The sequence below is a fragment of the Pseudorca crassidens genome, chromosome 20, assembly GCF_039906515.1.
Source record: "Pseudorca crassidens isolate mPseCra1 chromosome 20, mPseCra1.hap1, whole genome shotgun sequence".
Lineage (NCBI taxonomy): Eukaryota > Metazoa > Chordata > Mammalia > Artiodactyla > Delphinidae > Pseudorca > Pseudorca crassidens.
Genome location: NC_090315.1, coordinates 4692990 through 4718796, shown reverse-complemented (window position 1 = coordinate 4718796; position 25807 = coordinate 4692990). Strand labels below are relative to the sequence as shown.

The window sequence follows — 25807 nt, the reverse complement described above, 5'->3', positions numbered from 1 at the left end:
ACACAGGTGGGCTTCAAGGAAATACATACTGTGACATTGGACTACAATATAAACTATATGAGATAATGTTGTAGTTGACTATCACCCAAAGTATAAAAAAAACGTCTGTGAATCCATACGGTTACAAATAAATGATTGGGAATGCCCTGGCGGTCCAGGGGTTAGGGCTCCGAGCTTCCCCTGCAGGGGAGACAGGTTCCATCCCTGGTTGGGGAACTAAGGTCCCGCAAGATGCGTGGCGTGGCCAAAACGAAACAAAACACACACAGAAAACAAACAAATGATTGAATAGATAAATAAACAGGGTGAGGAGAAGGGACAGAATTCGCCAAAAGTGTATCTGGATACTTCCCCTCCCCTCCATGTGGGCTGCAGCTCAGCGACTTGCTTACAAAGAGTAAGAGTCTGGAACGGGGAAGGGGCCACTGCACAGCGTGGAAACCACCAGGTGAGGCCGGTTAACATCTTCAGTGATAGTCACGTGGGTAAGGCGCAGCCCGGGAGCGCTGGGCACGTGGGCGTGGCCTTTCTTCCAGGGATTCCTCAAAATGGTCGGGATCATGAAAGACCAAGACAAGCCTGAAAGGTGACCACAGACCCGTGGAGAGTCAGGAGGCAGGAAGTAAGGCCACGGTGGTGTCCTGGGTGGGATCCTGGGACAGAAAGCTATTAGGGACAGTGAGTAAAATCTGAGGAAAGGGCTGCATCTGCCAGTATTGGTTTCTTGGTTTGGGATGGTAGGGACATGATAACATTGGGGGAACCTGGGTCAGGGGCACACAGGACGGCTCTGACCATCGTAGCAACTTCTCTGTAAATCTAAAAACGATTCTAAAAGAAAAAGGTTGTTGAAGGAGAAAGGCAGGCAGGCATAAGAGGACCTCTGCTCCCACTCTCCACCAGTCTGTCCTCCAAAAAGAAGCCAGAGGGAATCTGTTAAATCAGGAGAGGAATTTGTGCTACTCAGGTGTTCTGTATCTCCCAGAATTCATCAGATGGTTAGGTCTCAGGCATGCATTTCACGGGATTTAAATTTTATCAAGGACAAGAAGGTTCAATAAATATTTGATACCTTGTTATGTTATTCATGCTGAAGTATTTAGGGGTGATGTGGTCTAATGTTTGCAAATTGCTTTGAAATGAATTTTTAAAGGATAGATGGATGGGGACCATCTGTATTTCCACTCAGTTTTTCTGTTAACCTAAAACGGCTCTAGATAGTAAAATTTATTTATTTTTAAAAAGATGGAGTACTTCCCTTGTGGCACAGTGGTTAAGAATCTGCCTGCCAATGCAGGGGACACGGGTTAGATCCGTGGTCCAGGAAGATCCCACAGGCCGTGGAGCAACTAAGCCCGTGCGCCACAACTACTGAGCCTGCACTTTAGAGCCCATGAGCCACAACTACCGAAGCCCGCGCGCCTAGAGCCCGTGCTCTGCAACGAGAGAAGCCACTGCAATGAGAAGCCCACGCACCGCAACGAAGAGTATCCCCCACTCGACGCAACTAGAGAAAGCCCACGCACAGCAACTGAGACCCGACACAGCCAAAAATAAAAATTTTTAAAAATTAAAAAAGAGTTTGCATGCCACAGCTAAGACCTGGCACAACCCAATAAATAAATAAATATTAAAAAAAAAAAAAAGGGAAAAGGCAAGTCAAATTATGCCAGCCTCTTGATGAATCCCTTTGGGGCTCTGTCTGCATTTCTTTGTTTTTGTTTTTGTTTTTTAAGATTTTTTTGGTGTGGACAATTTATTTTTTAAGTCTTTATTGAATCTGTTACAATATTGCTTCTGTTTTATGTTTTGTTTTATTTGGCCCCGAGGCATGTGGGATCTTAGCTCCCCGACCAGGGATTGAACTTGCACCCCCTGCGTTGGAAGGCAAAGTTTTAAACCACTGGACTGCCAGGGAAGTCCCTCTGTCTGCATTTCATTTGGAGAAGAAACCAGAGTCTTTTCGAGTTGCTACTGGATCTGGACCCCCATCCCCCCCTCCACTCAGGCTGGCCTCTCTGACCCCTGAACATGCTGGTCGCATTCCCACCTCAGGACCTGTGCATGCACTGTGCACCTCCCTTGGGACACATCCCCAGTTACCTGCGAGGCTCCCCCCTTTGGCTCCTGTTTGGACAGGCCTGCAGTTCCCACCCGACCCCCACCTCGTCCTGCATCACCCTGCTCCATAGCATCGTCGCCTCCCAAGATGCTTCATCACTTACTTGCTCACTGTGTTTTCATGTCTGTCTCTGCCCACCAGGATGGATGCCCCACGTGGGGAGGGATTTGTGTCTGTTTCATTAGCCGGTGGACGATCAACACCTAGGACGGTGCCCAGCCCAGAGTGGGAGTTCGGTAAGTATTTGTTGAATTGATGTCCTAAGTATATTTGTTTATCTGCATCCCCTACCAGAATGTAACCTTGTTTGCTTGTCCACTGATGTGTCTCCTACCTGTAAGCACATGTTGCTCGATGAATGAATGAATGAATGAATGATGAGTGAACAAGGTTAGGGTGAATCCTTGTATAAGGGGTTAAGAGCACAGGCTTTGGCATGGGTAACAACCCAGACTTTGATTGTGTCTGAAATTGGGGAGGGAAGATGCCGTCTTGCGGGACTGACCCCTTCATCTGTGGGATCTGACATCATCCGCAGGTAGACAGTGTCAGAACTGAACCGAACTGTAGACACCCAGCTTTGCTGCAGAATTGCTTGATGTGTGACCAAATGTCACACACACATTTGGTGACTGGAAGTGTCAGAGGTGAAGTATTCCATGAGTAGTGTTGTAGGAGAGTAGAGAAGAAAAACAGAAGAGTTTTTCTTTGCATACCTGGAGTAGTCATATTCATAGGGCCAGAAAGTAGAAGGGTGGTTGCCAGGGGCCAGATGGAGGGGGAACAGAGAGTTATTATTGTTTAATGGGGACAGAGTTTCAGTTGGGGACAATGAAAATGTTCTGGAGATGGAGGATGGTAATGGTTACAGGACAATAGGAGTGTCCTTAATGCCACTGAACTGTACACATAAATGGTTAGAAAAGGTAAATTTTATGTTATGTTTTACCTCAATAAAAAAAGAACTGGAAAATGAAAAAAAAAAAGAAGAGCACAGGCTTTGGGACCACAATGCCCGGGATCTTATCCAGATCTGCTACTTACTAGCTGTGTGACCTTGGGCAAGTCATTTCACATCTCTGTATTTGAGTTTCCTTCTCAGGAAAATGGAGCCCCCTTGGGAAGCCCTCATGCTGGTGGGATGGCAAGTGGAAAATAGTCTGGCAGTTTCTTAAAAAGTTCATTGTAAACTTCCCACACACTATGGCAATTCTGCTCCTGGGAATCTGCCCAAGAGAAACAGAAGCATACGTCTACGGGAAGACTTGTACACACATGTTCATAGCAGCACTATTTATAACAGCCAAAGAGTAGATACAGCCCAAACCCCCATCAACGATGAACTGATAAAAAAAAAAATGCGGTCTGTCCATATAATGGAATATTATTCAGCCGTAAAAGTAATGACGTGCTGTTACAATTTACAACATGGATGGACCTTGAAGACGTTAAGTGAAAGAGGCCAGATAACAAAAGGCCACATATTGTGTGATCCATGTCTATGAAATGTCCAGAAAGGCAAATCTCCAGAAAGTACTTTAGCGGCTGCCTGGAACTGCAGGTGGAAACGGGACGTGACGATTCATGAGCACAAGAGATCTTCCTGGGGTGATGGAAATGTTCTAAAATTGGATTGTGCTGATAGCTGCACAATCCTGTGAATTTACTAAAAATCATTGAATGGTACACTTAAAATGAGTGAATTCTGTGGCATGTAAATGATACCTCAACAAAGCTGCTTAAGAAGAAAAAAACAGAGCTCATAATAGTATCTATCTAATGAGGCGAAGATTAAGTGAGCTAATCCACGTAAATCCCCTCAGAAAGAGATGTAGGGTAAATACTCAAGAAATGTATTTTGTATTATTATTAACAAGTGTGTTGAGATCGTCCGTGTAAGATGCTCACCACAGGGAAAGACAAGCAGTAGGGTTAGATTCATGAACACCACTACTGTTGCTTCATAATAATACAAACTACTTGGTTATTTTACCATTTCCTGTGCCTGTCCCACAGACGTGGGCCTCAGTTTTCTTATCTGCAAAATGGGAGAACTGGGCTCCATCTCTAAGGCCCTTTTCTTGCCATAAGTTCTGTATTTTGTTCTAGGAGTGTTTCTCTTCGGATGTGGCATGTCGAGGTTGAGGGGGCGTATGGGGTGGGGGAAGGTGGTGGGCAAATCTATAGTGGCAGGGGTTGCCTTGGGGCTTGGAGACCAGGATGTGTGTGCGTGTGCGGGGGGAGCTGGAAAGGTGGGTTGTGTGGCTGGGAGCTGATTGTGAAGGTCACATGGGCCTGATGTTGGGTTCAGGGCATGGAGCTGGTCCAGCCTAGGTTCAAATCCTGTGTCCACCAGTTCCTAGCTATGGGATTTTGGACAAGAGACTTCCGCTCTGAGCGCTGTTTCCACCTCTGGAAAATGGTGAGGATGTTTGCCATCAAGAACTAGGATTCCCTGAGATCATATTTATAGCAACCTGGGAGAATAATAATAACAAAGCAACAACAGCAAAGACTTCCTCCCAGGTGCCAACCATTGTCTTCAGCTCTTTCCACAAAGTAACCTTTTTTTTTTTTGGCTGCGCTGCCTGGCTTGTGGGATCTTAGTTCCCCGACCAGAGATCAGAGATCAAACCTGGGACCTCGGCAGTGAGAGTGCGGAGTCCTAACCACTGGATCGCCAGGGAATTCCCCAAAGTAACCCTTTAATACGAAGGACGCAATTCATATTAGTGATCACAGAAGTAGGACAAGTGCCTTCTTAGCTTTAATCCTCAGTTTGCCCCTTCTATAAATGGGGCTGTATAAACGTCTCCCTCAATGAGTTCTGTCCATGAGATTGTGCTGAAAAGTTTTCTGGCCCACATTGGGATGTGGTAATAGGGAGCCACTGAAGGTTCCTGGGAGGGGGGGAGGTGGCTGGCCTGTGAAGAAAGCATAGCCCAGCCCCCCTTCTCCCCAACACCCAAGGTTAAGTTACAGATTCCTGTAGGATCTAGTGCATAGGCTCATTTGGAAACCCTAATTTATTTGTGCCAATATTTGATTCTTATCCGTCTTCCCCACTGGTCTGTAAGCTCCGTGAGGGCAGGTGCTCAGCTGGTCTTTGCCCCCAGCATCCAGCACTGGGTGGTAGTGAACACAGGGCTGATCAAACAGGCTAGCACGTGTTGAGTGCTTCCTACGTGCCAGGCACCGTTCCAAGGGCTCGGCTAAGATGTGTCTCGTTACCTCTTGGACAGAGGGAATTCTGCAAAGCTCTGGGTGGTCATCATCTCCCCTCCCTGACTCTCAGCGGCCCTCTTTCCAGCTTCCCGCCCGCCCTCCCCCCTCTGCCTGTGTTTCATCACACCAGGGAAGCAAACTTCCCTCCTGAGCCTCCAAGACAACTTGGTTTGTTGCCCTGGGAAACAAGCATGATGTCACCCCTCTCTGGCCTGGCCTTACAGGTGTCAGGATACCTAAGTAGGTAGTGTCATTATCTGCATAGAGCAAGGGAGAGCTGGGGAAGGCAGGATGTCAACGGGAGGAAAGAGAAGTTTAAGGAGGATTGGCTTGGAGACATCCTCCCCCCCCCCCACTACTAGGACCTAAACAAATGGGTTAAACACACACACACACACACACACACACACACACACACACACACACACACACACACACACACACACACACACACACACACACACACACACACACACACACACACACACACACACACACACACACACCCCCCCCCCCCCCGGAGGATATGTAGAAAACGACGCTCCCCAACCCACCACCAATTCCTTGCGGTTTCTCAAACATGTAGCACCCAACCACCTCACACACGGCCTTTGCCCCTGCTCTTCCCGCCCCTCCACCTGGTTCTTTGAAGGTCAAAGGTCAGATGTCATCTCCCCAGAGGCCCCGCCCTCCCCACGGGCTCCCTTTTCACAGTGCCCTGTAGTTTTCTTGGAAGCCCTTACCAATACCTGATGTTATGTTGCAGATTGGTTTATTACCTAGGGCAGCAAGGTCCAGTGGAACTTTTTGCGATGTGGAATGTTCTAGATCTGTGCTGTCCAACAGCGTAGCCACCAGCCACAGGGGGATACTGGGCACTTGAAACAGTGTGACCGAAGAACTGAACTTTTAATCTTATTTCATTTTAATTATTTTATTGTAAATGTATTGATATTATTCTCCACTGGGAACAGCCGCCAGGGGCTAGCAGCTAAACCGTATCAGGCTGTGCAGAGCTACAATTCCAGCCCCTCCCAGTGCGGGTTTCTGTGGGGCCTAGCACTGCGTCTGGTAAATGATGGATTCCACGTAGGGATCCTTGAAGATGCCCAGGGCAGGTGGCAGCTTGCCTTCTTCCACTCCTGCTTCTTGTGCGTTGCCTGCTTGGCTGAGAGCCCCATGGTCCCTGATGTGCTTATCCTGCATCCTTCCCGCTCTGAACCCAAGCTCCGAGCCTGGTGGACACATCCCTGCTCACCCAGATGCCCTCAGCCAGCCCTCACTCCCACAGACAGCCCCACTCTCTCCAGTTCCACGAACTCACATTTATTCACAGACAGACAAAGGGACAGGGACAGACCTTTGCTCACTGGGGACCCCCCATAGGGTCTGACAGTTCCAAAGAGGTGATGGTGTCCAGTGTGTGTAACGGGGGACAGCCAGGCCGGGGGCCCCCGCCTCAGTGTCCATCCCTCTGGCCAGTGTCCCCCACCTCCTGAATCAGCGTCCTGCCTTCAGAAGTGGGGTGAGCAGTTTCTAACCAGCATCAGGGGGGTCTGGGGGTGGGCGATGGGGAGGGAGGGGCGGCCCAGCCTCCTCCGTCCTTAGTGTCGAGGGCTAGAAGGGGAGGGGTGGGTACACAGAGGAGGTTCCTCTCCTTCAACTTCCCTCCTTCATATTGCAAACCGGGAGGCCAAACGGAGGGGCTGAGGATGGGTGTGCGGGTCAGGAGGCCAGGCCCCCCAATCCGCGCAGGTGGGCCTTGCTGTCAATCTCTTCTTCCTCCATCTCGAAGGCTGAGTGGTCTTGGCTGTCAAAACAGGAGGCGCTGAGGAAGACGGGGGGTGCCGGCGGCGGCCGAGGTGGGGTCCCCGGGGAGGGCGGCTCCTCCTTGATGTGTGCGATGGGCAGCGGAAGCCCTTCCTCCTCCTGGCCAGCGGGGGGCGGCGGGGGCGGCGGGGGCGACGGCGGGGCCTGGGCCTGGAGCGCCTGCTGCGCGGCGGCGGCCCTCTCCAGCTCAGCGCGGTGGCAGCGTTGGTGGCGCAGGAGGCTATAGGCGCGCGAGAAGCGCCGCGAGCAGTGCGGGCACGGGTGCGGGGCCGGACCGCCCGCGTGGACCTGCGCGTGGCGGGCCAGGTCGGCCAGCCGCTTGAACTCCCGCTGGCAGCGCACGCACTGGAAGGGCCGCGCCCCAGAGTGGGTTACCCCGTGCTGCCGCAAGTGCGCACGGCGCCGGAAACCTTTGCCGCACTCGGGGCACCAGAATCGGGGCTCCCCGGCGGGGGGCCGGGCCGGGGCGGCATCCCCTCCGTTCTGCCCGCCTTCTCCACCCTCCGAGGCGCCCCCACACTCTGCCCCTTCGCCCCCCTCGGGCCCCTTCCCTGAGGTCCGTCCGCCCGACACCTTGTCGTCCTTCTTGCCCGCCGCGGGCAGCGGGGCCAGGAGGCTGAGCGCGCCGTGGACGCGACGGTGCTGGCGGAGGTAGGAGGCGAGGCGGAAGGCCAGGCCACAGTCCGTGCACACGAAGGGGCGGTCGGTGGAGTGGACCAGCCGGTGGCGGGACAGCGACCAGGGCCTCGCGAAGGCCTTGAGGCAGATGGAGCACTGGTGGCGCTTGGGACGGGGCGGGGGCCCCCCTTCGCCCTCCTGTTCGCCCTCGGGGCGCAGGCATGGGTGCGCTTTGAGCTCGCCCTTGGTGGCGAAAGCTTCACGGCAGCGGAGGCACAGCAGCGTCCAGTCGGCCTGGAGCAGGACCTGCTTCTCCTCCTGCCGTCCGGCCGCCAGCGCCAGCTCGGCCCTCAGCTCCGCCGCCCCGGCCTCGGCCTCCTCCTCCTCCGACTCGCGGGGCTCCGCGCTCGTGGCGGCCGCCAGCGTGGCCGGCTCCCCCGCGGACCACGTCTCGGGCCGCGCCGCCGCCTCCGCCTCCTCCTCCGCGGCGCCCGCTGCTACAGAGGTGGGCTGCTCGGCGCCCTTGTCCTGCGGGCTCCAGCCGGACCCGGCCGCCTCCTTGGCTGCCCTCTCGATGGCCAGCTCGACCCCGCCGCCCGCGTGCTCCTGGGCCAGGTGGCGCCTGAGCTGGGCAGGCTCAGGGAAGGTGCGGGGGCAGGCGGCGCAGCGCAGCGGGGGCTGCGGCCCGTGGCCACGCAGGTGGCGCGAGAGGTGGGCAGGCCGGCGGAAGGCCTTGGGGCATAGGGGGCAGGCATGGGGCCGCAGGCCCGAGTGGCTCAGCCGGTGCCGGGAGAGGTAGTAGGGGAAGCGGAAGAGGCGGCCACAGGTGGGGCAGGGCAGGGGCGCCCGAGGAGCTCCAGCGCCCCCCCTGCCACGGCCTCGGCCTCTACCACGGCCTCGGCCACGACCCCGGCCCCGGCCACGGTGAGGTGGGCTGCCCTGGGCTGGTGGAGGAGGCTGCGGATCCATGCCTGTAAAGAGATAGGGAAGAGGTGGAGATTTGGGGAGGCAGGGGGGTGCAGAGAGAGACAAGGAGAGAGACAAGGAGACACAGAGAGGGTCAGATATTTAGCCGGGCAAGGGAAGGCGAGACAGACGAAAAAGGCCGAGATGAGAGGTAGAGACCAGGAGAAACAGAAAGGATGGTGAGAGGCAGAAAGCAGGAGAGAGAGATGGGGACACCCAGCAGAGACAGAGATGAAGAGAAAACAAAGAAATTTAGGCAGAGATGGTGCAAACACAGAGATCAGAGGAACCATGGCAGGGTGGAGGGAGGGAGAACAAGACAGAGACAGTAGAAGAGACAGAGGCAGACAAAGTCAGTGAACTGCTTTTCCTCCAGGGGCCCCACTGGAACGTATGGGGAGGGGCTGGGAAACAGCCCTTGGTGCCAGAGTGGAGGGGGTGGGATTCAAAATCGGGAGGCCTCGGAAATGGAGTGTGGGTGCCCAGTCGCCAGAGTCTGGGAGAGGCCGGGAGTAGGAGGGCTCAGACTCTTGGGCAGGGAGGGGGCTAGGGAGGGAGGGGGCGAGATCCCGGGCGCTGAGGTTGGGGGTGTGGGGGGGGTTGGGAGATGACCGGGGTCCAGCCTCTAGACTTCTGTACGTGGTGGGTATGGATTCCTGGGTCCCAGTGGTGGACAGGGCTGGGGGGAGGGGCCTGAGCCCCCAAGACAAGGGGGAGGAGGGGGCTGGGGGCCCAGCTGCTCGAAATCTCCAGCGAGGAGGAGGCTGAGGGCCAGGGCCCTGGACCCCCCACACGCCCCCGAGGAAGGCTGCTGGGGGTCGGGAGCCCTAGGTCTCCAAGGGGGGGCCGCGGTCTCCCCGCTGGGCCCAGCCTTTGGTTCCCCGCAGGCATGATCTGCAGAACTGGGGCCGCGGGCCGAGGCCTTGCAGATTTCTGAGCCCGGGGCCTGGGGCTCGCCCCGATGACTGGGCGCCCGGCTCTTACCTCCGCCTCCTTTGCTCCTTTCTTCCTTCCCCGCGGCCGGCCGAGCGCGGATGGTGGTGGCAGGGAGGGAGGGCCCCGAGCGTGGTGGGGGGTGGAGGAGGCTGGGCTCGGTGTCACCGCCTAAGCCTTCCCCCCGGAAACCCGGCTTTTCGTCCGAGCCTGAGAGAGGAAAGACTGGCTGGGAAGCCGGAAGATGGTGGAGGAGGAGAGCCAGGGGGCGGAGAGGGGGGCGCGGCTTGGACTCCTGGGTTCTGTAAGGGGAGGGGGCTGGGGCCCCGTCCTCTGGGCTCCCGAGGGAGGAGGGGGCTGGGTCCGGCCCCCCTTCTTCCCCTCCCCAACAGACACACATATTCATTCATTCCTTCAACAAATACACATTTATCAGGTCCTGTCTGTGCCAGGCACTGTGTTGGGCGAGAGGGGTGGCCGGGAAAGGAGATGAATGAGGCAGTGACAGAGGCTTCAGGGAAAGTACCGGCAATCTGGACTAAAACCTGACAGCAGCCTTCACGTGGGTGCCTGAGCAAGCGACTTTCCCTTCTCTGAGCCTCAGTCTCCTCCTCTGTGATAAACCCCGCGTATATCCACTTGACCCTAAGAGACCAGTTACTCATTTTGCAGCATATATTCACTCGATCCTAAGCCACCAATATTAACTGAGCACCTACTATGTTCTAGCTCTGTCCTTGGTGCTGGAGCTGCAGTGGCAAAGACAGAGGCCGCTGGACCCTGTCCATAGGGAGCTCAGGGACTGGCAGAGGAGGCAGACAAACACAGATCCAATGGCCCTTCTGGAGAGTGTGCTCCAAAGCCAGAAGCAGGATGCAGTGGGATTACAGGGAGCAGAGACAACACTGAGTGAGAGTGATCCCTGAAGGCTTCCTGGAGGCAACGATGTTTCCGCTGAAACCTGCAGGATGAAAGCCGAGGGTTAGGAATGGGAAGCGGGAGGCAAATGGAAATGGGAGAGAAATATACCGACACAGACACTATTCTTCTGATAGTTCTACTCAGAAACATGCCACAAACGGTGTCTGTACCAGGTTAATCGTTGCAGTATTGTGCATGACTTCGAAAGACAGGAAATGAGCTACCTGCCCATCGGTCAGGGATTTGAGTGATAAATCGTGATTGAGCTACCCAGCAGAACGCTATGTGTCCATAAAAAAAAGAATGAAGAGGTTAACCTCACTGTGTAAAAACATGGAAAGGCTCCAAATGATAACGGAGAAAACACGGAAGGTGGAGCACAGCCTGCAGCCTGTTCTGTCTGCACTTATCAGCGGGTTGTGTCTGGGAGAACTGGAAGGAGAGAGAAGAAACTGGCAACATTCTAACTCCCAGGACTGAAACTTACTACGCTCTGCCCTTTTGTACTTTTGGAATTTGAAACCACGTGAATGTGTTTCATACTTAACAAAGTAAAGGAAAAAGAAACAAATGATGGGGGATAATAAAAATAAATACAATGAAAATAAATGATAGCTTACTCTTGTAAGTGCTTTACAAATACAAGCCCATTTGTTCCTCCTTACGTTAAGAAGTGCGCAACATTCTCCCATTTCACAGAGCAGTAAAGTGAGGTACTGAGAGGTTTCAAAGTAGTGAGTCTAAGTCTTTGCATTTCACAAAGAGATGGGAGAAATGATGGTGAGGAGCATGATTTTTCAAAACATCTGGTCAATAATACTACATTTTTAAGGACATATACATATAGAGCAGAAGTCTAAACACATCCATGGAAACAATAAGCACCAAATTTGGGATAGGGGTTACCTTTGAGAAGGGAGAGGCAATCATCTTGGAGGGGGGGGAGGTCTATGGAGTCAGGTGTACCTCTTATGTTTTAATAAAACTGGTAGTCAGGGGCTTCCCTGGTGGCGCAGTGGTTGAGAGTCCGCCTGCCGATGCAGGGGACGCGGGTTCGTGCCCCGGTCCGGGAGGATCCCACATGCCGCGGAGCGGCTGGGCCCGTGAGCCATGGCCGCTGAGCCTGCGCGTCTGGAGCCTGTGCTCCGCAACGGGAGAGGCCACAACAACAGTGAGAGGCCCAATTAAAGAAAAAAAAAAACTGGTAGTCAATATATGGGTGTGTGTGTGTGTATACTTTTTATTTGTTGAAATACATGTAACATAAAATTTACCATTTTAACCATTTTGAAGTGTACAACTCAGTGTCATTAAGTACATTCTCGAGGGGAATTCCCTGGCTGTGCAGTGGTTAGGACTCTGCGTTTCCACTGCAGGGGGCACGGGTTGGATCCCTGATAGGGGAACTAAGATCCCTCCTGCCATACAGGGCGGCCAAAAGCAAACAAAAACAAACAAACAAACAAAAACAAAGAAAAATTCACTAGTTCCACTATCTAGTTCCAGAACTTTTTCATCACCCCAAACAGAAACCCGGATCCATTAATCTGTCATTCCCCATTCCCTTCTCCCCCCATCTCCTGGCAACAAATAATCGTCTTTCTGTCTCTTTGGGTTTGTCTTCTGTGGATATTTCATATCAGTTAAGTCATCTAGTATGAGGTCTTTTATGACTGGCTTCTTTCACTTAGCATAATGTTTTCAAGGTTCATCCACATTGTAGCGTGTGGCAGCACTTCATTCCTTTTTATGGCTGAATAATATTCCACTGTATGGGTATACTGTATTTTGTTTATCCATTCATTTGTTCATGGACCTTGGGTTGTATCTACCTTTTGGCTATTGTGAGCAGTACTGTTATGAACATTTGTTATGTATAAGTTTTTCTTTTAATGGCTGTTTTCAGTTCTTTTGCGTATATACCTAGGGTGTGTGAGTGTGTTATTATTTTATTATCTATATTTTGAAGATTTAATATATATTTTTTCCTAAATGAAAGAAACGAATTCAGCAATGAGGTTGAGGGGAAAGAAATTTCAGAGAGATCAGCGTGTTATATGTGTGTGTAGGCGTGGGCAGAGGTGGGGATCATGTCCTGGGGGAGATTTGGGGCCTTGGATTGGGGCATCAAAGGCGGCCAGTGTGGTGGAGAGAGGCCGGAGCTGCACGAGCAACTATGTCCGGCGTCCTAGTCCAGGCTGAATGCTGGACGCATTCCGAGTGTACTGAGAAGCCATTGAAAAGGTTTTAAGCTGGAGAGTCACATGATCCGATTAGTGTTTTAGAGAAATTCCTGTGGGACCCGCGAGGAGGCCCGGCCGGATGCAGGGGAGACCGAGGCGGGGAGCAGGAAGGAGGCGGTGCCCGGGTCCAGGTGAGAGATGGGGGGCCTGGGCGGGGCCGGCCTCGGGCAGGGGGCGGGACCTGGCGCTGATTGGCTCAGGGCTGCCCTCCTGGATGCCATTCCCACCGCCTCCACCTCCTCATTGGCTTCCCTGCCTCGGCCCCCCGCCTCCCTCGCGTGCAGTCTCCGGCACCTAGAAATCACATCACTTCGCTCCTGTGCTGAACACCGTCCCGTGGCTCTCACCTCTTCCTCCCCACCTTCCTCATCTGCACCCCACGCCCTACCGTCTGAACCCTGGAAGCTCCCTTCACGGATTCCTGTCTTTCTCCCTCTGCTTCACTCTGCTCCATCCACACTGCCCTCTCTGCTCTTTCGGACTCAGGGCCTTTGCACGTGCAGTTCACTGCCTGGAATGTCCTTCTCCTCGCTTTCCATAATTTTTCCCGTACTTCCCTCATTTCTTACAGATCTCCCCAGAGACACCTGTCCCGTTCACGTTACCTAAAACAACCCTCCTGGGAATTCCCTGGCGGTCCAGTGGTTAGGACTCCGCGCTCCCACTGCAGGGGCCATGGGTTCCATCCCTGGTGGCGGAACTAAGATCCCACAAACTGCGCAGTACGGCCAATAAATAAATAAATAAAAATAAAATAGCCTTCCTGACACCCTCTAGTCCTTGCTCTGCCCTAATTTTCAACTTTGTACTTACTGCAAACATTAGGCTACTTTTCCTATTTTGCCTGTTTCCCCTTCCACATGGAATATAAATTCCCAGGGAGTTTATATGCCAGGCTTCGCCTGTGTAACTGCTCTACCCTCAGCAAGCCTCGCATATCAAGCAGTATTTGTGGGTGAATAAAGTGGGACGAAGGGTGAGGAGGAGTGAGGGCCTCAGGTTTTGGAGTGGGGGGCGCCCTGGAAGGGGAGAAGACCGACGTGGTGGGGAGATGCGAAGCGCATCACATCAGATGTGAGCGGGCGGTGCGGGTGGCTGGCTCCACCTGTCCGCATGTGAGAGTCAGCTCTGCCCACAGAGGCGTCGGAGTCGCCAGCGTCTGGCTAGTAACTGATGCTCTGGACCGGTTGAGCTCACCCCCAGGGTAAAATCCTCCCCCTCTGCCTTCGAGCCTCAATTAGCACATTGATAAGATGCGGCCACGAGTTGGGGACGAGGTCCAGCCCACCACCTGGCACTGAGACACTCGGGAAAGGGGACGAATCCCTATTGCTACCCTCTCAGAAGAGAAAGGATTGGAGTGGAGGTGAGGTAGGCAGGAGGTCCCTATTCATCACCCCACTGCCTGGCGGCCATCTCCATGACAACCCTGGCACTTTTCCAGGCCCTCAGCTCTGGAGGCCGAGCCAGTCTCCAAGTGGGCAGGTCTTGTCCCTGGGGGCGGCACCTATATCTAAGGAGGCGGGTCTTGTTTTTCCAACGCGAAGTATTTCCCCCCCCCCAAAGGGGTGAGTCTGATCCCCCTTCCTGTGTACTGGTGGAAGAGTGGAGAGGAATGTCTCCAAGGTGAGCGTTCCCAGGGGCCGACCTGGAGCCTTTTCAAATGGGCAATTGTGGATCTCCAGGCAAAAATGTCTTCCTTGAATGCCAAACTCTTACTTGTTTGCCTCCAAACTTATCTCCCTCCTTTAAATGTTTTTCCTTGTGAAATATAAGACGTATAGATGAAAGGGGCACGATAAAAACGCACAATTTAACAAATAATTATAAAATAATCACCAGATTAAGAAACGGAATGTTGGCAGCCACCCCACAGCCCATAGAAGGTTCCACCATGTCCCATCCCGAATTTAACCCATCCAACTCCACTGTTCTGAGTTTTATGGAAAAAAAAAAGTTTTCCTTGCTCTTCTAGATGGCTCACATCCACAAGGCATCCTAAACAATATTACAGTTTAGTTTTGCTTGCTTAAATGTTATAGAAATGGAATGGTACTCTATGTACCTGGTTTCTTGCATCCAGCTTCTTTGTAACTTTCATTCATGTAATTTTGTGCATCTGTACTCATTCGTTCTCTTGCTGCATAGTATTCTATGGCATAATATACCATCATTTATTTATCCACTGTATTGTTGATGAATGTCTTAATCTGTTGGGGCTACTATAACAAAATACCACAGACCAGGTGGCTTATAAGCAATAGAAATTTATTGCTCACACTTCTGGAAGCTGGGAAGTCCAAGATCAAGGTGCCAGCACGGTCACCTTCTGGAGAGTCCTCTTCCTTGTTCACAGGCGTTCCTTCTTGCTGTGCCCTTACCTGGTGGAAGGGGCTAGGGGTCTCTCTGATGCCTCTTCTATAAAGGCACTAATCCCATTCATGAGGGCTCCACTCTCTTGACTTAAGCACCTTCCAAAGGCTCCACCTCCAAGTACCATCACATTGGGCCTTAGGATTTCTTTTATTTATTTATTTATTTATGGGCTGCGTTGGGTCTTGGTTGCTACGCGCGGGCTTTCTCCAGTTGCGGCGAGCGGGGGCTACTCTTTGTTGCGGTGCACAGGCTTCTCATTGCTGTGGCTTCTCTTGTCGCGGAGCATGAGCTCTAGGTGCACGGGCTTCAGTAGTTGCAGCATGCGGGCTCAGTAGTTGCGGCGTACAGGCTCTAGAGCACAGGCTCAGTAGTTGTGGCGCACGGGCTTAATTGCTCCGCGGCATGTGGGATCTTCCCGGACTAGGGCTCGAACCCATGTCCCCTGCATTGGCAGGCGGAGTCTTAACCACTGCGCCACCAGGGAAGTCCCGGCATTAGGATTTCGACATATGAATTTGGGGTGACACAAACATTCAGCCCAAACCAATGGACATTTGAGTTGTTCTGAGTTCAGGGCTGTACATTTTGCTGCTGTGAATGTTCTTATATGAGTCTCCTGGTGCAGGTGAACATGAGTTTCTCTAGGATTCGTGCCTATCTTTGTCATATGGACATCTTCAGCCTTATTAGAGCATGCCAATCTCCCAAGCGTCTCAAATTTAAGAAGCTCAAGATGGAACTCCTGACCCCTCTAGCCTCCACCCGAACTTGTTCTCTCTTCGTTTTCTGGTCTTAATACAAAGCAGCACCTCGCAACCAGTTCCCTGCCCCGCCCCCATTCCTCCCTTTCCATTAGGCAGGCGCACACACAACACACGCTCTCACATTCCACCTCCAGAATTCATCTTGGGCTCACCTAGTTCTGTCCATCCCTCTGCTCCAGGTCCCCACACCCCTCTCCTGGTGGACTGCAGTAGCCTCTGCTGCATTCACTCTGCCCCCTCCAGTCCCTTTTCCACTCAGCAGACAGAGGAACCCTTGGAAAGTAAAAGAGTGGTCACATCCCTTCACACTTACAGTCTTGCTTGCCATTGCCCACAAAGCACAGTAAAATGCCCATCTTGGCCCACCTGGGTCTGTGTACCCTGACCCCTGCTTACCTCTCCACCTCATCTCACCCCTCCCTCCCCTCCTGGGCTCATCTAGGTGTCCACCTGGCCGGCCCCTCCTCGACCTTCTGGTCTCAAATCAAATGCGACCTCTGCAGAGAAGCACACCCCCCCAACCTCCTCCCTGCTGGACCACCCCACCTAAGGTGGCACAGCCCAGCCACTCGTTTTCTTTTATTTATTTTTTTTTTGTGGTACGCGGCCCTCTCACTGTTGTGGCCTCTCCCATTGTGGAGCACAGGCTCTGGACGCACAGGCTCAGCGGCCATGGCTCACGGGCCCAGCCGCTCCGCGGCATGTGGGATCTTCCCGGACCGGGGCACAAACCCGTGTCCCCTGCATTGGCAGGCAGACTTTCAACCACTGTGGCACCAGGGAAGCCCCACTCGTTTTCTTAAAGAGTTATTTTGTTCACTGTTGGATCCCCAGAGGGGGTGACAGCACCTGGCACTCGGTACCGGAATGTAATCTAGCCCGTAGGAGACAATCTGAGGGGCCCGCCCATCCTTAGATGGGCGGATCCTAATCTAGGGGAAGGATCTAGCGGCTAAGGTACAAATTTGGTTGCCTGGGAGACAGAGTCTAAGGGGCGGGGCCTCTTCCTAGGGGTAGGACGTCTGTAGAGTTTGGTTTTCAGGGGGCGTGTCCTATGGGATTGAAGGTTTCTAGGGGGCATATCCGTCCGTTGGAGGTGGATTTTGTAGTTAAGATGCAGGGTTTCACTTAGATGAGATCTAAACCATCTCTGATATTAAAAGGGTCACGCACTGTCTAAAGGACTCGAAGTTTCTCAGGTGGAAGGAAAGATCTGCCTCTATTTAGGAGGCCTGTCCTGAATCAGAGGGGGAGGAATCCCCACCTACCTAAAGCCAAGGATCAGAAAATGAGACGGCGGTGGCTGACAGGACGAGGTTTATTGGGGTCCAGGAGACACTGGGGAGTGGGATGGGGGCAAGGTCGAGGCTCACAGGGGGAAACCCCCTAGCCAAATCCCCCTTCCCCTGGGGGTTGGGAAGAACACAGAGACAAACTGACAGACATGGAGAGAAAGACCGACAGGTGCTACAGCAGAGTGGGAGGGATACCCCAGTGTCCCCCACCTCCCACTCATGAGTTCACATAATGCGGAATGACGTGGACCTGCCCACACGCTAGAGGAAGGGGAGGAGTGCCTGCCGTATGCATTCTAAGGAGGGTGGGGCGCAGGTGGCAACCTGGAGCAGCCCATTCCAGCGGACAGGGCGTGGGGGTATGTGTATCTGGATCAGTCCATCCTACTGGGCGCAGGGATTTTGAACCAGGCTATTCTAGTTTTTTGGGGTGGGGGAGATCATTAGGGTCGATCCATTCCTTAGTAGGGGAGGGAGACCTAATTGGGGAAGGGGTTGAGGGCAGGGGGCAACTACCCTGGTCCTCTTTCCGCATAGGGAATAAAGTCGGGGGGGGGAGAGGCAGATTCCGGCTATATCCTTTATCTGGGGGCACCAGTGACTCTGGTGGGTAGCATTGGGAGGGGATCCAGGGAAATCGGGGACATGGCTCCCCCCCCATTCTCCGGATCAAGGTCGTCGGAATGATGGCTCTTAGGGAGAGGGCCAGTCTTCCCTTGGGGGAGGGGTGCCCATCTTTTATTATTTGGGCCCGCAAGATGAGAAGTACTTGTGGAGACCCATTTCTCCCGCAGCTTAGGAGCCTGTTGATTTGGGGGTGCTCAGCACGCATTCCAGGGGCCTGGAGCTGAGGAATCTCTCCGTTTATTCGCTGCCCCCCAGCTCAGGGGCCCGTGTCTGGGTCTGGAGGGCCGGGGCCTCCCTCGTGGTCCCTAGGTCCCTTGGCCCGGGCCCTGAGTCCAGCCCTCGGGAGGGGTGGTCTAGCGGAGGGGCGCACGGCCTGGCCACGTCAGTCCATGCCCCGGTGCAGCTTCAGGTGCCTGGAGAGGTTGCTGAGCGTGATGAAGCCCTTGCCGCAGATATGGCAGGGGAAGGGCCGCTCGGTGCCGTGCAGCAGCCGGTGGCGCTTGAGGTAGCACTCGTGGCGGAAGAACTTGCCGCACTCCAGGCACGGGAACGGCTTCTCGCCCGTGTGCACCAGCACGTGCCGCTCCAGGTCCCGCGGCGAGCGGAACAGCTTCTCGCACTCGGAGCAGCCGAAGATCTTCTTGCCGCGGCCCGAGCCGGACGCAGGCTCCCCAGACGCGGGCTCCCTCTCCGGGGCGGGCGCCGCCGCCTCCTCCGCACCGCCGCCCTCGCCGTGGCTGGCGCGCCGGTGCTCCTCCAGGGCCGCCAGGGCCGCGTAGAGGGCCCCGCAGTGGCCGCAGCCGTAGGTCGCGGGGCGCGAGTGCGCCTCCAGGTGGCTGGCCAGCGCCGCCGCCGACGCGAAGAAGGTCCCGCAGTCGCACTGGTAGAGGGTGTCTTCCGACGGCTCGGCCGCGGCTGCGGGCGCAGGGGCCTCCCCGCCGCTCTCGGGGAGCAGGCCCCCCAGCTCGGGCACGCCGCCCCCGGCGCGGCCCAGGAGCAGCCTGCCGTCCCAGGCCGGCTGAGCCTCGCCCGCCTCCGCAGCGTCGCCCTCGCTGGCCGTCTCGGGCACGGCGCCAGCCCCGGAGACCCAGGCCTGCGCGGGGGGCGCGCCCGGTCCCTGCAGGTCGTGGGTCAGCTTGTGCCTCTCCAGCAGCGCGGGGGCGTTGAAGTCGCGCTCACAGCGCGGACACTTGAAGGGCTTCACGTCGGTGTGCGCAGCCCAGTGGGCTGCCAGCTCGCGGCCCTGGTCGAAGCGCCGCGCGCAAGCACCGCACGCGAACGGGGGCAGTGAGGCCGCCGCCGCGGCCGCCGCCTCCGCCAGCCCCCAGCTCCCCGGGCCCGCGCCTGCCCCCTCTGGGCCCTCTCCGCCGCCAGCCCCCGCGCCCCCGCACACCGAGCAGGGCCCCACGTTGCAGCAGACCGAGCAGGGAGCGCTCAGGGCGGGCAGGCCTGGGCCGGGCTGCAGGGGGGACGGGAGCACCCCACGGTGCTGGCGCTTGAGGTGGCGGCCCAGGCTGGAGCGCGAGGAGAAGCGGAGCTCGCAGACTAGGCAGCAGTAGGGCTTCTCGCCAGTGTGGACGACCTGGGAGGGCAGGAGGAAGAGCCCAGCGTCAGGGCTGAGGGTCTAGCCCGCGGGGCAGATTCTTGGCCTCCCAGAGAGATGCGGAGGAAGCTCCCTGCCAGGTCCACAGGGCCAAGATCTAGCTTCAACCCTCTCATTCTTGTTCTCTGCTTCCGGCCACGTTAGCATGCTTTTGGCCCCTCCAGCCTCAGGATCCTTGCACTTGTTGTTCCCTTTGCCTGGAATGCTGTTCCATGGTGGATTCCTGCTCTTCCTTCAGGCCTCAGCTCAAATATCACCTTGCCCTGACCTCCCCCTCCCCCACCGTGTGGTAGCCCATAGCTCTCCCCTCTTTACTCCTACATATCAGATGGTTATTATTGCCGTTGTTTTAACTTCCTTCCCAACGCTTCTCCTTTCCCAGATCATCCTTGCCTGTGTATCTGCTTTCTTGCTGATTGTCTACCTGGCTATGGACCACTCGCAATGGAATGTAAGTTCTCCGAAGGCGTGGACTTTATTGATTTCACCTTGGTATCCCAGGTGTTGGGAGCAGGGAAAACATTCAATAGGTAATTGCTGAGTAAAGGAATTAAGTACATACGTGGTAAGTCTATGTTTAAAAATGGTAACGGAATGATGAGCACAAAGTTGCAGACGCTGGCATATGAGAAGGGGCATGGGAGAGGGGAGGTGCACAGAGGTGGGGCAAATTTACTATGTTGGGTTGGGTGGAGCCTGAAATAGAAACAACTCATGCTTTGACTGGTCAGGGTGCTTCGATGAAGAGGGAAGGAGGGAGGGAGGGAGATAGAAATTTTCTTAGGGGCCAGCTGTCTGTTGCCCATAGTGGGTCCCCGGGGCTCCAAGGGCGAGTCCAGCCCAGGGAGGCCAGCTTGGGGCCGGCCTGCAGGACTCACCTGGTGGTGCAGCAGGCCGGTGGAGTCTCGGAACCCCTTGGGGCAGGCGGAGCAGCGGTAGGGCCGCTCGCCGGTGTGCGAGCGCAGGTGGTTGGCCAGGTTGAAGCTGTGCTTGAAGCCTTTGCCGCAGCGCGGACACGCGTGAGGTTTGAGCGCAGTGTGCCGAGCGAAGTGGCGCCGCAGGTCCGAGCGGTAGCGGAAGCTCTTGCCACACTCACTGCAGTGAAACGGGACGCGGGGGGCAACAGCGGGCGGAGCCGGGGCAGGGACCGGGGGCGCTGGCAGCGGGGCGTCATCCATGGTGGCGTGGTGCGAGGGCAGTGGCGGGTGGGGGCTCTCTCTGGAGCGGGGAGACATGGAGTGGGGTGAGGGGGCCACGTCCCCATCAGCCTCCCCCTATCAGGCTCCTTGGACTCACAGACCTGTGAGGCCCGGCCTACTACCTTATAAGCCACGCCCATCTACCCAAGCCACACCTACTGCTCTTTAAGCCCCTCCCACTCTCCTACAACCCCTTCCACCACTCATCTAGCTTCCTAATCACTTCCAAGTCACTTCTAAGCCACTGGATGCTTTTAAGCTCTCCCCTTCTTTGTGAATGAACTCCCGCCCCGCTCTAAGCCCCGCCGAGTGTGGTTAAACCCCGCCCACTCGTGTTCAGGTCCCGCCTACCCCTTCCAAAGTCTCCATGTTGTTCCTGAAGCCTCTTATATTCCTTGACAAGCCCCTTCCCCTCTGAAAGCCACTCCCACTCTTTTTTGAAGATGAAAGTCATCTTCAGATGAAGATTGACGACAATCTTAGCCAGTGACAGTATGAAAATTTGGGGCTAAGCGCACCTGAGTCAACCTTCCAGGGAGACCAGGCCTAGTCCTGGAACCTTGGATAAAGCCAACTGATTCTCTTTCCATCTGCAAAATAGGAATAATGGGAGGACCTACCTCATGGAGTGGTGGTGAGGACTAAGCAAACTTGTGGCCATGCGTGCGGCGTGCTTACTGACGCCTGTGCACAGCAAAGACTCAACAGGTAAGCTGTTTTGATTACCACTATCTGCAAAGCTCCTCCGAGTTTCCTCTTGAAGTCCCTCATCTCTTCCTCACTAAGATCCGCCTCCTAAACCCCACTCAAGTTTTCCTTTAAACTCAGCCTTTAAGTAAACCCCTTCCTTTCCAAGACCACCTGCCACTCTACCTCTCTTGCCATCTCAGCCCTTCCTCGCTGACACCCTGCTCATCCTAAGTCATTTCACCTGCAATATAAAGACTTGCTATTTCCACTACGACGCCCCAAATTACACGCTTAAACCCCACCCCCTCACTATGTCCACCACTTCCTGAAAGCCACATCCCTAGACAAACTCCACCCCTTCTACTCTAAGCTCCTCCCACCTCCACACTGAACCCCTTTACCCCCCTCAGCCCCAATTAGGACCCTTCAACCTAGGGCCCTCCTACCATTCTCACTGAGCCACGCCCCTTTGTCAAACCTCACCCCTTTGCCTAAGCTCCTCCCACTTTCTACCCACAGTCCCGCCCATTTCCACTCTAAACCACGCCCACCCATTGCTCCGCCCCAGCCACCACTAAGCCCCGCCTCCTCCCCACCCAGTCGCCCGCGGGACTGAGCCCCCCTCCCCAGTCAGCTCGAGGACCCAGGCCCCTAGAGTCGGCCTTTTGTACCCCTCCCCCCTGTCCCTAAAAGGTGCGGCCCCGGGCGCCCGGGGCGGGGGCAGGTCAGGCTAGACCCGCAGTCGGGCGAGTCCACCTTGCTCGTACGGAGCGGGGGTTCTGGAGCCCTGAGGCGGCCCCGGGAGGCCGGGAAAGTCAGTCGGCTTTCCTCTTTAATTACTTACACCTCCCTCTGGGCGCCGACATTTTGGGCAGCGGGGGTAGCGTCACTTCCACCCGGGGGGCCCCTCGACTTCCGCCTCGGCTCCCTTCTACCCCGCACTCCCCCTTTCTCCCGCCTTCTTGGCTTCCCTCCTCCCCGCCGCCCTCCCTTCTCTCTCTTTCCCGTCCCTTTCCCAGCTACTGGAGGTTCGAGAAGCCAGGGTGGCGCCATCTTGGGTGAGGGCATGGAGAAGGGGCGGGGTTTAGGGTGGCCCCCGGCGCCATACAGACTAAGGGCAAAAAGCTCAGCGCGCGCGGCCTCCTCCTTGCGGTATCGACGCTGGCGGGTGTTAACATAGATGAGGGCTGACATGATTCCCTTTTCGCAGCCTCAGGCTCCTCCTGGGTAGGATGTAGAGTTGCATCAGGAGAAGAGAGAAATCGAAGTTCGCTGATCTGCGATACAGATAGGAGGATAGAGCAGGCTCCATCTTGTGCTTAGGCTTCCCGTGGGCTTTGAAGCTAATCAGGCGCCATGTTAATTACGGGAATGAGGGGCCATTTTCCCGCTCTTTATCCTTTCGGTACCTTTCTTTGATTGGGTCACCCGGCTGGGTGCTTTGTGGGAGGAAAGACATTTCTATGTGTTTGGGATGTGTTGGTGGGGTAATTTCCCGTTCGGGGCTAGCGAGGGCGACGGGTGCGCAGGCGCGGCTTGCCGACGGGGATATGACCGGCTCTTAGGACCCAGCGGGTCCCCTTTGTTCCCCGCGGGCGCGGGCCCGACGGGGAGGGGGAGGGGAGGGAGGGGCCGACCGGCATCCGCTCCGAGGGGCGGGGCAGTCCCGCGCGCGCGCGCCGCCGAGGGGCAGGGCCCCCTCGCCCCCGCCCTTTCCCACGCGCCGGCCCCGCGCCCCCGCGCGCGCACACTCGCGAGTCCAGGCGACATGCAAATGAGGTACCCGAGAGGCGGGGGGCCCGGGTGGGGGGAGAGGAGCGGAGGGAGGGGAGGCCCGGGGCCGCGCGCTCCTGGAGCGCGCCCCCCACCTGCTTCTGCTCTTGCGCTCGCTGAAGCGCGCGCGCCGACCTCGCGCCCCGCGGAGCCGGCCCGCCTGGGCGCGCGCGCGCAGACCCCCTTCCTGGCGGCCCTCGCCGTCCGCGGCCCGGCGCCGTTCATTGGCCGCCGCCCCCGCAGGGCCCGCCCCGCGCGGTCGGTGCTCACGGGCGCGCGCCTGCACCGGGGTGGAGGAGGGCGGGGGTCAGGGGCACCGTTCCAGAGACCCGTGTTCTAGTCCAGGCAACCCCAACCGAGCGAGCCGTGTGATCATGGAAAAGTGGCTGCCGTTCTCTGGACCTTAATCTGTGTGCTTGTTCCAGTGGGGTGCAGTGGCACCTGTAACCCCTAATCCTAACTGCACCTGTGCTCTCCTCCCCCTCCACTTTATTACTCCCCAGTCCCATGGTGGTGTTGGTGATGGTAGTTCATTTGGTGCTTACTATATATATGCCGACCAACAACCCTGCTGTATCCATTTTACAGAGGTGGAAACTGGCTCAGATAGGCAAAGCCACTTGTTAATGAACGGTAGAGCTGGATTCAAGCGCAGGACTAAGGGACCTGTGATGTCCCTTGGGTCCATTACTTCCCACTCCCTGGGCCGTTGGGGTCCATGAGATTAAGTCTTGGCCCTGCCACGTACCGCCAGAGGGAGCTGGGGCAACTGATTTCACTTTCCTGTGCCTTGGTTTCCCCATTTGCAAAATGGGCGTGATATACCCTTATTCAGAGAGTTGGTGTGAGGCTTAGCTGCTCACCGTGATAATAAGAGCTAGTATCTCCTAAGTACTTCCGTGTACTGAGCACTTTATGTGCGAGTAGGTGGAAGTATTCATTCTGTTTTGCAAAAGGCTTAGCTGACGCTCAGAGAGGTGAGCACCTTGCCCAAGGGCACTACACAGAGAGTAAGTAACAGACTCAGGAATCGAACCCAGAACCTCTGGCTCCAGAGCCCACACCCTTTAACAGCTCTGATATATGTCCACATCCACAACTTAGGAGCAAACATCACCTGGGACCAATCCCTTTCTTCTTCCAGTGCTGACCCCCCTTCTCTCCCTCTGTCACTTCTGTCAGAAGGAGGGACAAAAACATTTCTGAGGCCTCTGTAGCTCTTCTGTTTGATGGGTTCTCTGTTTTGAGGATCGAAATACTCGCCTGCACCCTCAGTTGGACTCTATCCTCCTTGGAAGATTTTTCTGTATTTTGGCTCAAGTTGACCCTGAATGTCTAGGAGGGGTTAGGGAGGTCTGGGAGACACCTGTGGGGCTCAGGGCAGTGCCTGTTTACCAACTGGTACAGGATTATCTTACTATTTTACCCACTAGTGTGGTTTGTGCGTCCAAGTGAATGTTGGCCGCGCCCAGGTCGACAGCCTCGGACCCAGGGATGGCGAGGATTTGGGGGACAAGGGCGCTCCATACCCTCCTGCACTGACGGCTACCCCTTCTCTCCTCTTAGCCCGGCTCCAGTGCCCAGACCCAAGCCCCCCACTGCTCAATGGACACGCCCAGCCCAGACCCGTGGCCTTCGCCTTTGCCCGGGGAAGAAGAGAAACCTCTGGCCTTACCTCCTTCTGTTCCCCGGGGCCGCCGAGGCCGACGTCCTGGGGGGGGCACCTCCTCGAATCGGACTCTTAAGGCCTCCCTTCCTCGCAAGCGGGGCCGCCCCCCCAAGTCGGGGCAGGAGCCCCCACTGGCACAGGGGGTGACAGCCCCGGTGGGCAGCGGCGGTGGCAGTGACCTCCTGTTGATCGATGATCAGGGTGTGCCCTACACAGTCTCTGAAGGGTCAGTAGCAGGCGGGCCTGAGAGCTCTGGCCCTAAGAAGGCCCCGCACTTCTGCCCGGTGTGCCTTCGGGCCTTCCCCTACCTCTCCGACCTGGAGCGCCACAGTATCTCACACTCAGAGCTGAAGCCGCACGAGTGCAAGGATTGCGGCAAGACCTTCAAGCGGTCCAGCCACCTGCGGCGGCACTGCAACATCCATGCCGGCCTTCGGCCCTTCCGCTGCCCGCTCTGCCCCCGCCGCTTCCGAGAGGCGGGCGAGCTGGCCCACCACCACCGCGTCCACTCCGGGGAGCGCCCCTACCAGTGCCCTGTCTGCCGGCTACGCTTCACCGAGGCCAACACGCTCCGGCGCCATGCCAGGCGCAAGCACCCCGAGGCCATGGAGGCACCCCTGGGTCCTCGGGACCCAGGACCTGAACCACCGTGGGACGACGAGGGTATCCCGGCCACGGCAGGGGCCGATGAGGAGGAGCTGGAGGGGAAAGAGCTGGCTTGACCCCCACCCCCGGCCACTGCTCCCCAGGCCAGGTTTAGAGCTGGGCGCTCAGCTGGCACTGAACCTGGGCAGGGAAACTGGGACACATTCTTGTCTGGTAGTCTTCCTGTTGTGGGAGAAGGTCGAGGGTGAGGACGTCCACTTCCGGGTCCTGCAGCCTTCTGCCACCCTCCCTCGGACTGACAGGCCTGTGGAGGCAGGGGCTGTGGAAATAAATATCTGCCTACTGGC

General features: G+C 56.0%; 3 protein-coding genes and 1 long non-coding RNA gene across 12 annotated transcripts; 2 read left to right on the top strand and 2 right to left on the bottom strand.

Annotated features, from left to right (window-relative positions):
- Positions 1-544: 544 nt before the first annotated feature.
- On the top strand, positions 545-13621 carry LOC137215727 (uncharacterized). The gene is made up of 4 exons (XR_010939390.1): positions 545-622; positions 2264-2358; positions 12893-12989; positions 13430-13621. It is a non-coding gene; the product is annotated as an uncharacterized lncRNA (long non-coding RNA).
- On the bottom strand, positions 6658-9898 carry ZNF579 (zinc finger protein 579). The gene is made up of 2 exons (XM_067718281.1): positions 9746-9898; positions 6658-8766 (listed from the first exon to the last, which is right to left on the bottom strand). The coding sequence occupies exon 2, from the start codon at positions 8762-8764 to the stop codon at positions 7073-7075; it is 1692 nt and encodes a 563-aa protein (XP_067574382.1). The 5' UTR covers positions 8765-8766; positions 9746-9898; the 3' UTR covers positions 6658-7072.
- A 3676-nt stretch (positions 13622-17297) lies between the features above and the next one.
- FIZ1 (FLT3 interacting zinc finger 1) lies at positions 17298-23387 on the bottom strand. 4 transcript variants are annotated; one of them, XM_067721334.1, is made up of 4 exons: positions 23281-23387; positions 22257-22689; positions 20402-20741; positions 17298-19502 (listed from the first exon to the last, which is right to left on the bottom strand). In XM_067721334.1, the coding sequence occupies exons 2-4, from the start codon at positions 22604-22606 to the stop codon at positions 18303-18305; spliced, it is 1890 nt and encodes a 629-aa protein (XP_067577435.1). In that variant the 5' UTR covers positions 22607-22689; positions 23281-23387; the 3' UTR covers positions 17298-18302. The 4 variants fall into 4 exon arrangements, with proteins under 4 accessions (XP_067577435.1, XP_067577439.1, XP_067577436.1 ...); XM_067721338.1 differs by lacking the exon at positions 23281-23387 and adding an exon at positions 21241-21312 and having other exon boundaries at positions 22257-22345; XM_067721335.1 differs by lacking the exon at positions 23281-23387 and having other exon boundaries at positions 21343-22391.
- Positions 21324-25807, top strand: ZNF524 (zinc finger protein 524). 6 transcript variants are annotated; one of them, XM_067721340.1, is made up of 2 exons: positions 21324-21430; positions 24752-25807. In XM_067721340.1, the coding sequence occupies exon 2, from the start codon at positions 24791-24793 to the stop codon at positions 25574-25576; it is 786 nt and encodes a 261-aa protein (XP_067577441.1). In that variant the 5' UTR covers positions 21324-21430; positions 24752-24790; the 3' UTR covers positions 25577-25807. The 6 variants fall into 6 exon arrangements, with proteins under 6 accessions (XP_067577441.1, XP_067577442.1, XP_067577444.1 ...); XM_067721341.1 differs by lacking the exon at positions 21324-21430 and adding an exon at positions 22343-22470; XM_067721343.1 differs by lacking the exon at positions 21324-21430 and adding an exon at positions 22615-22639.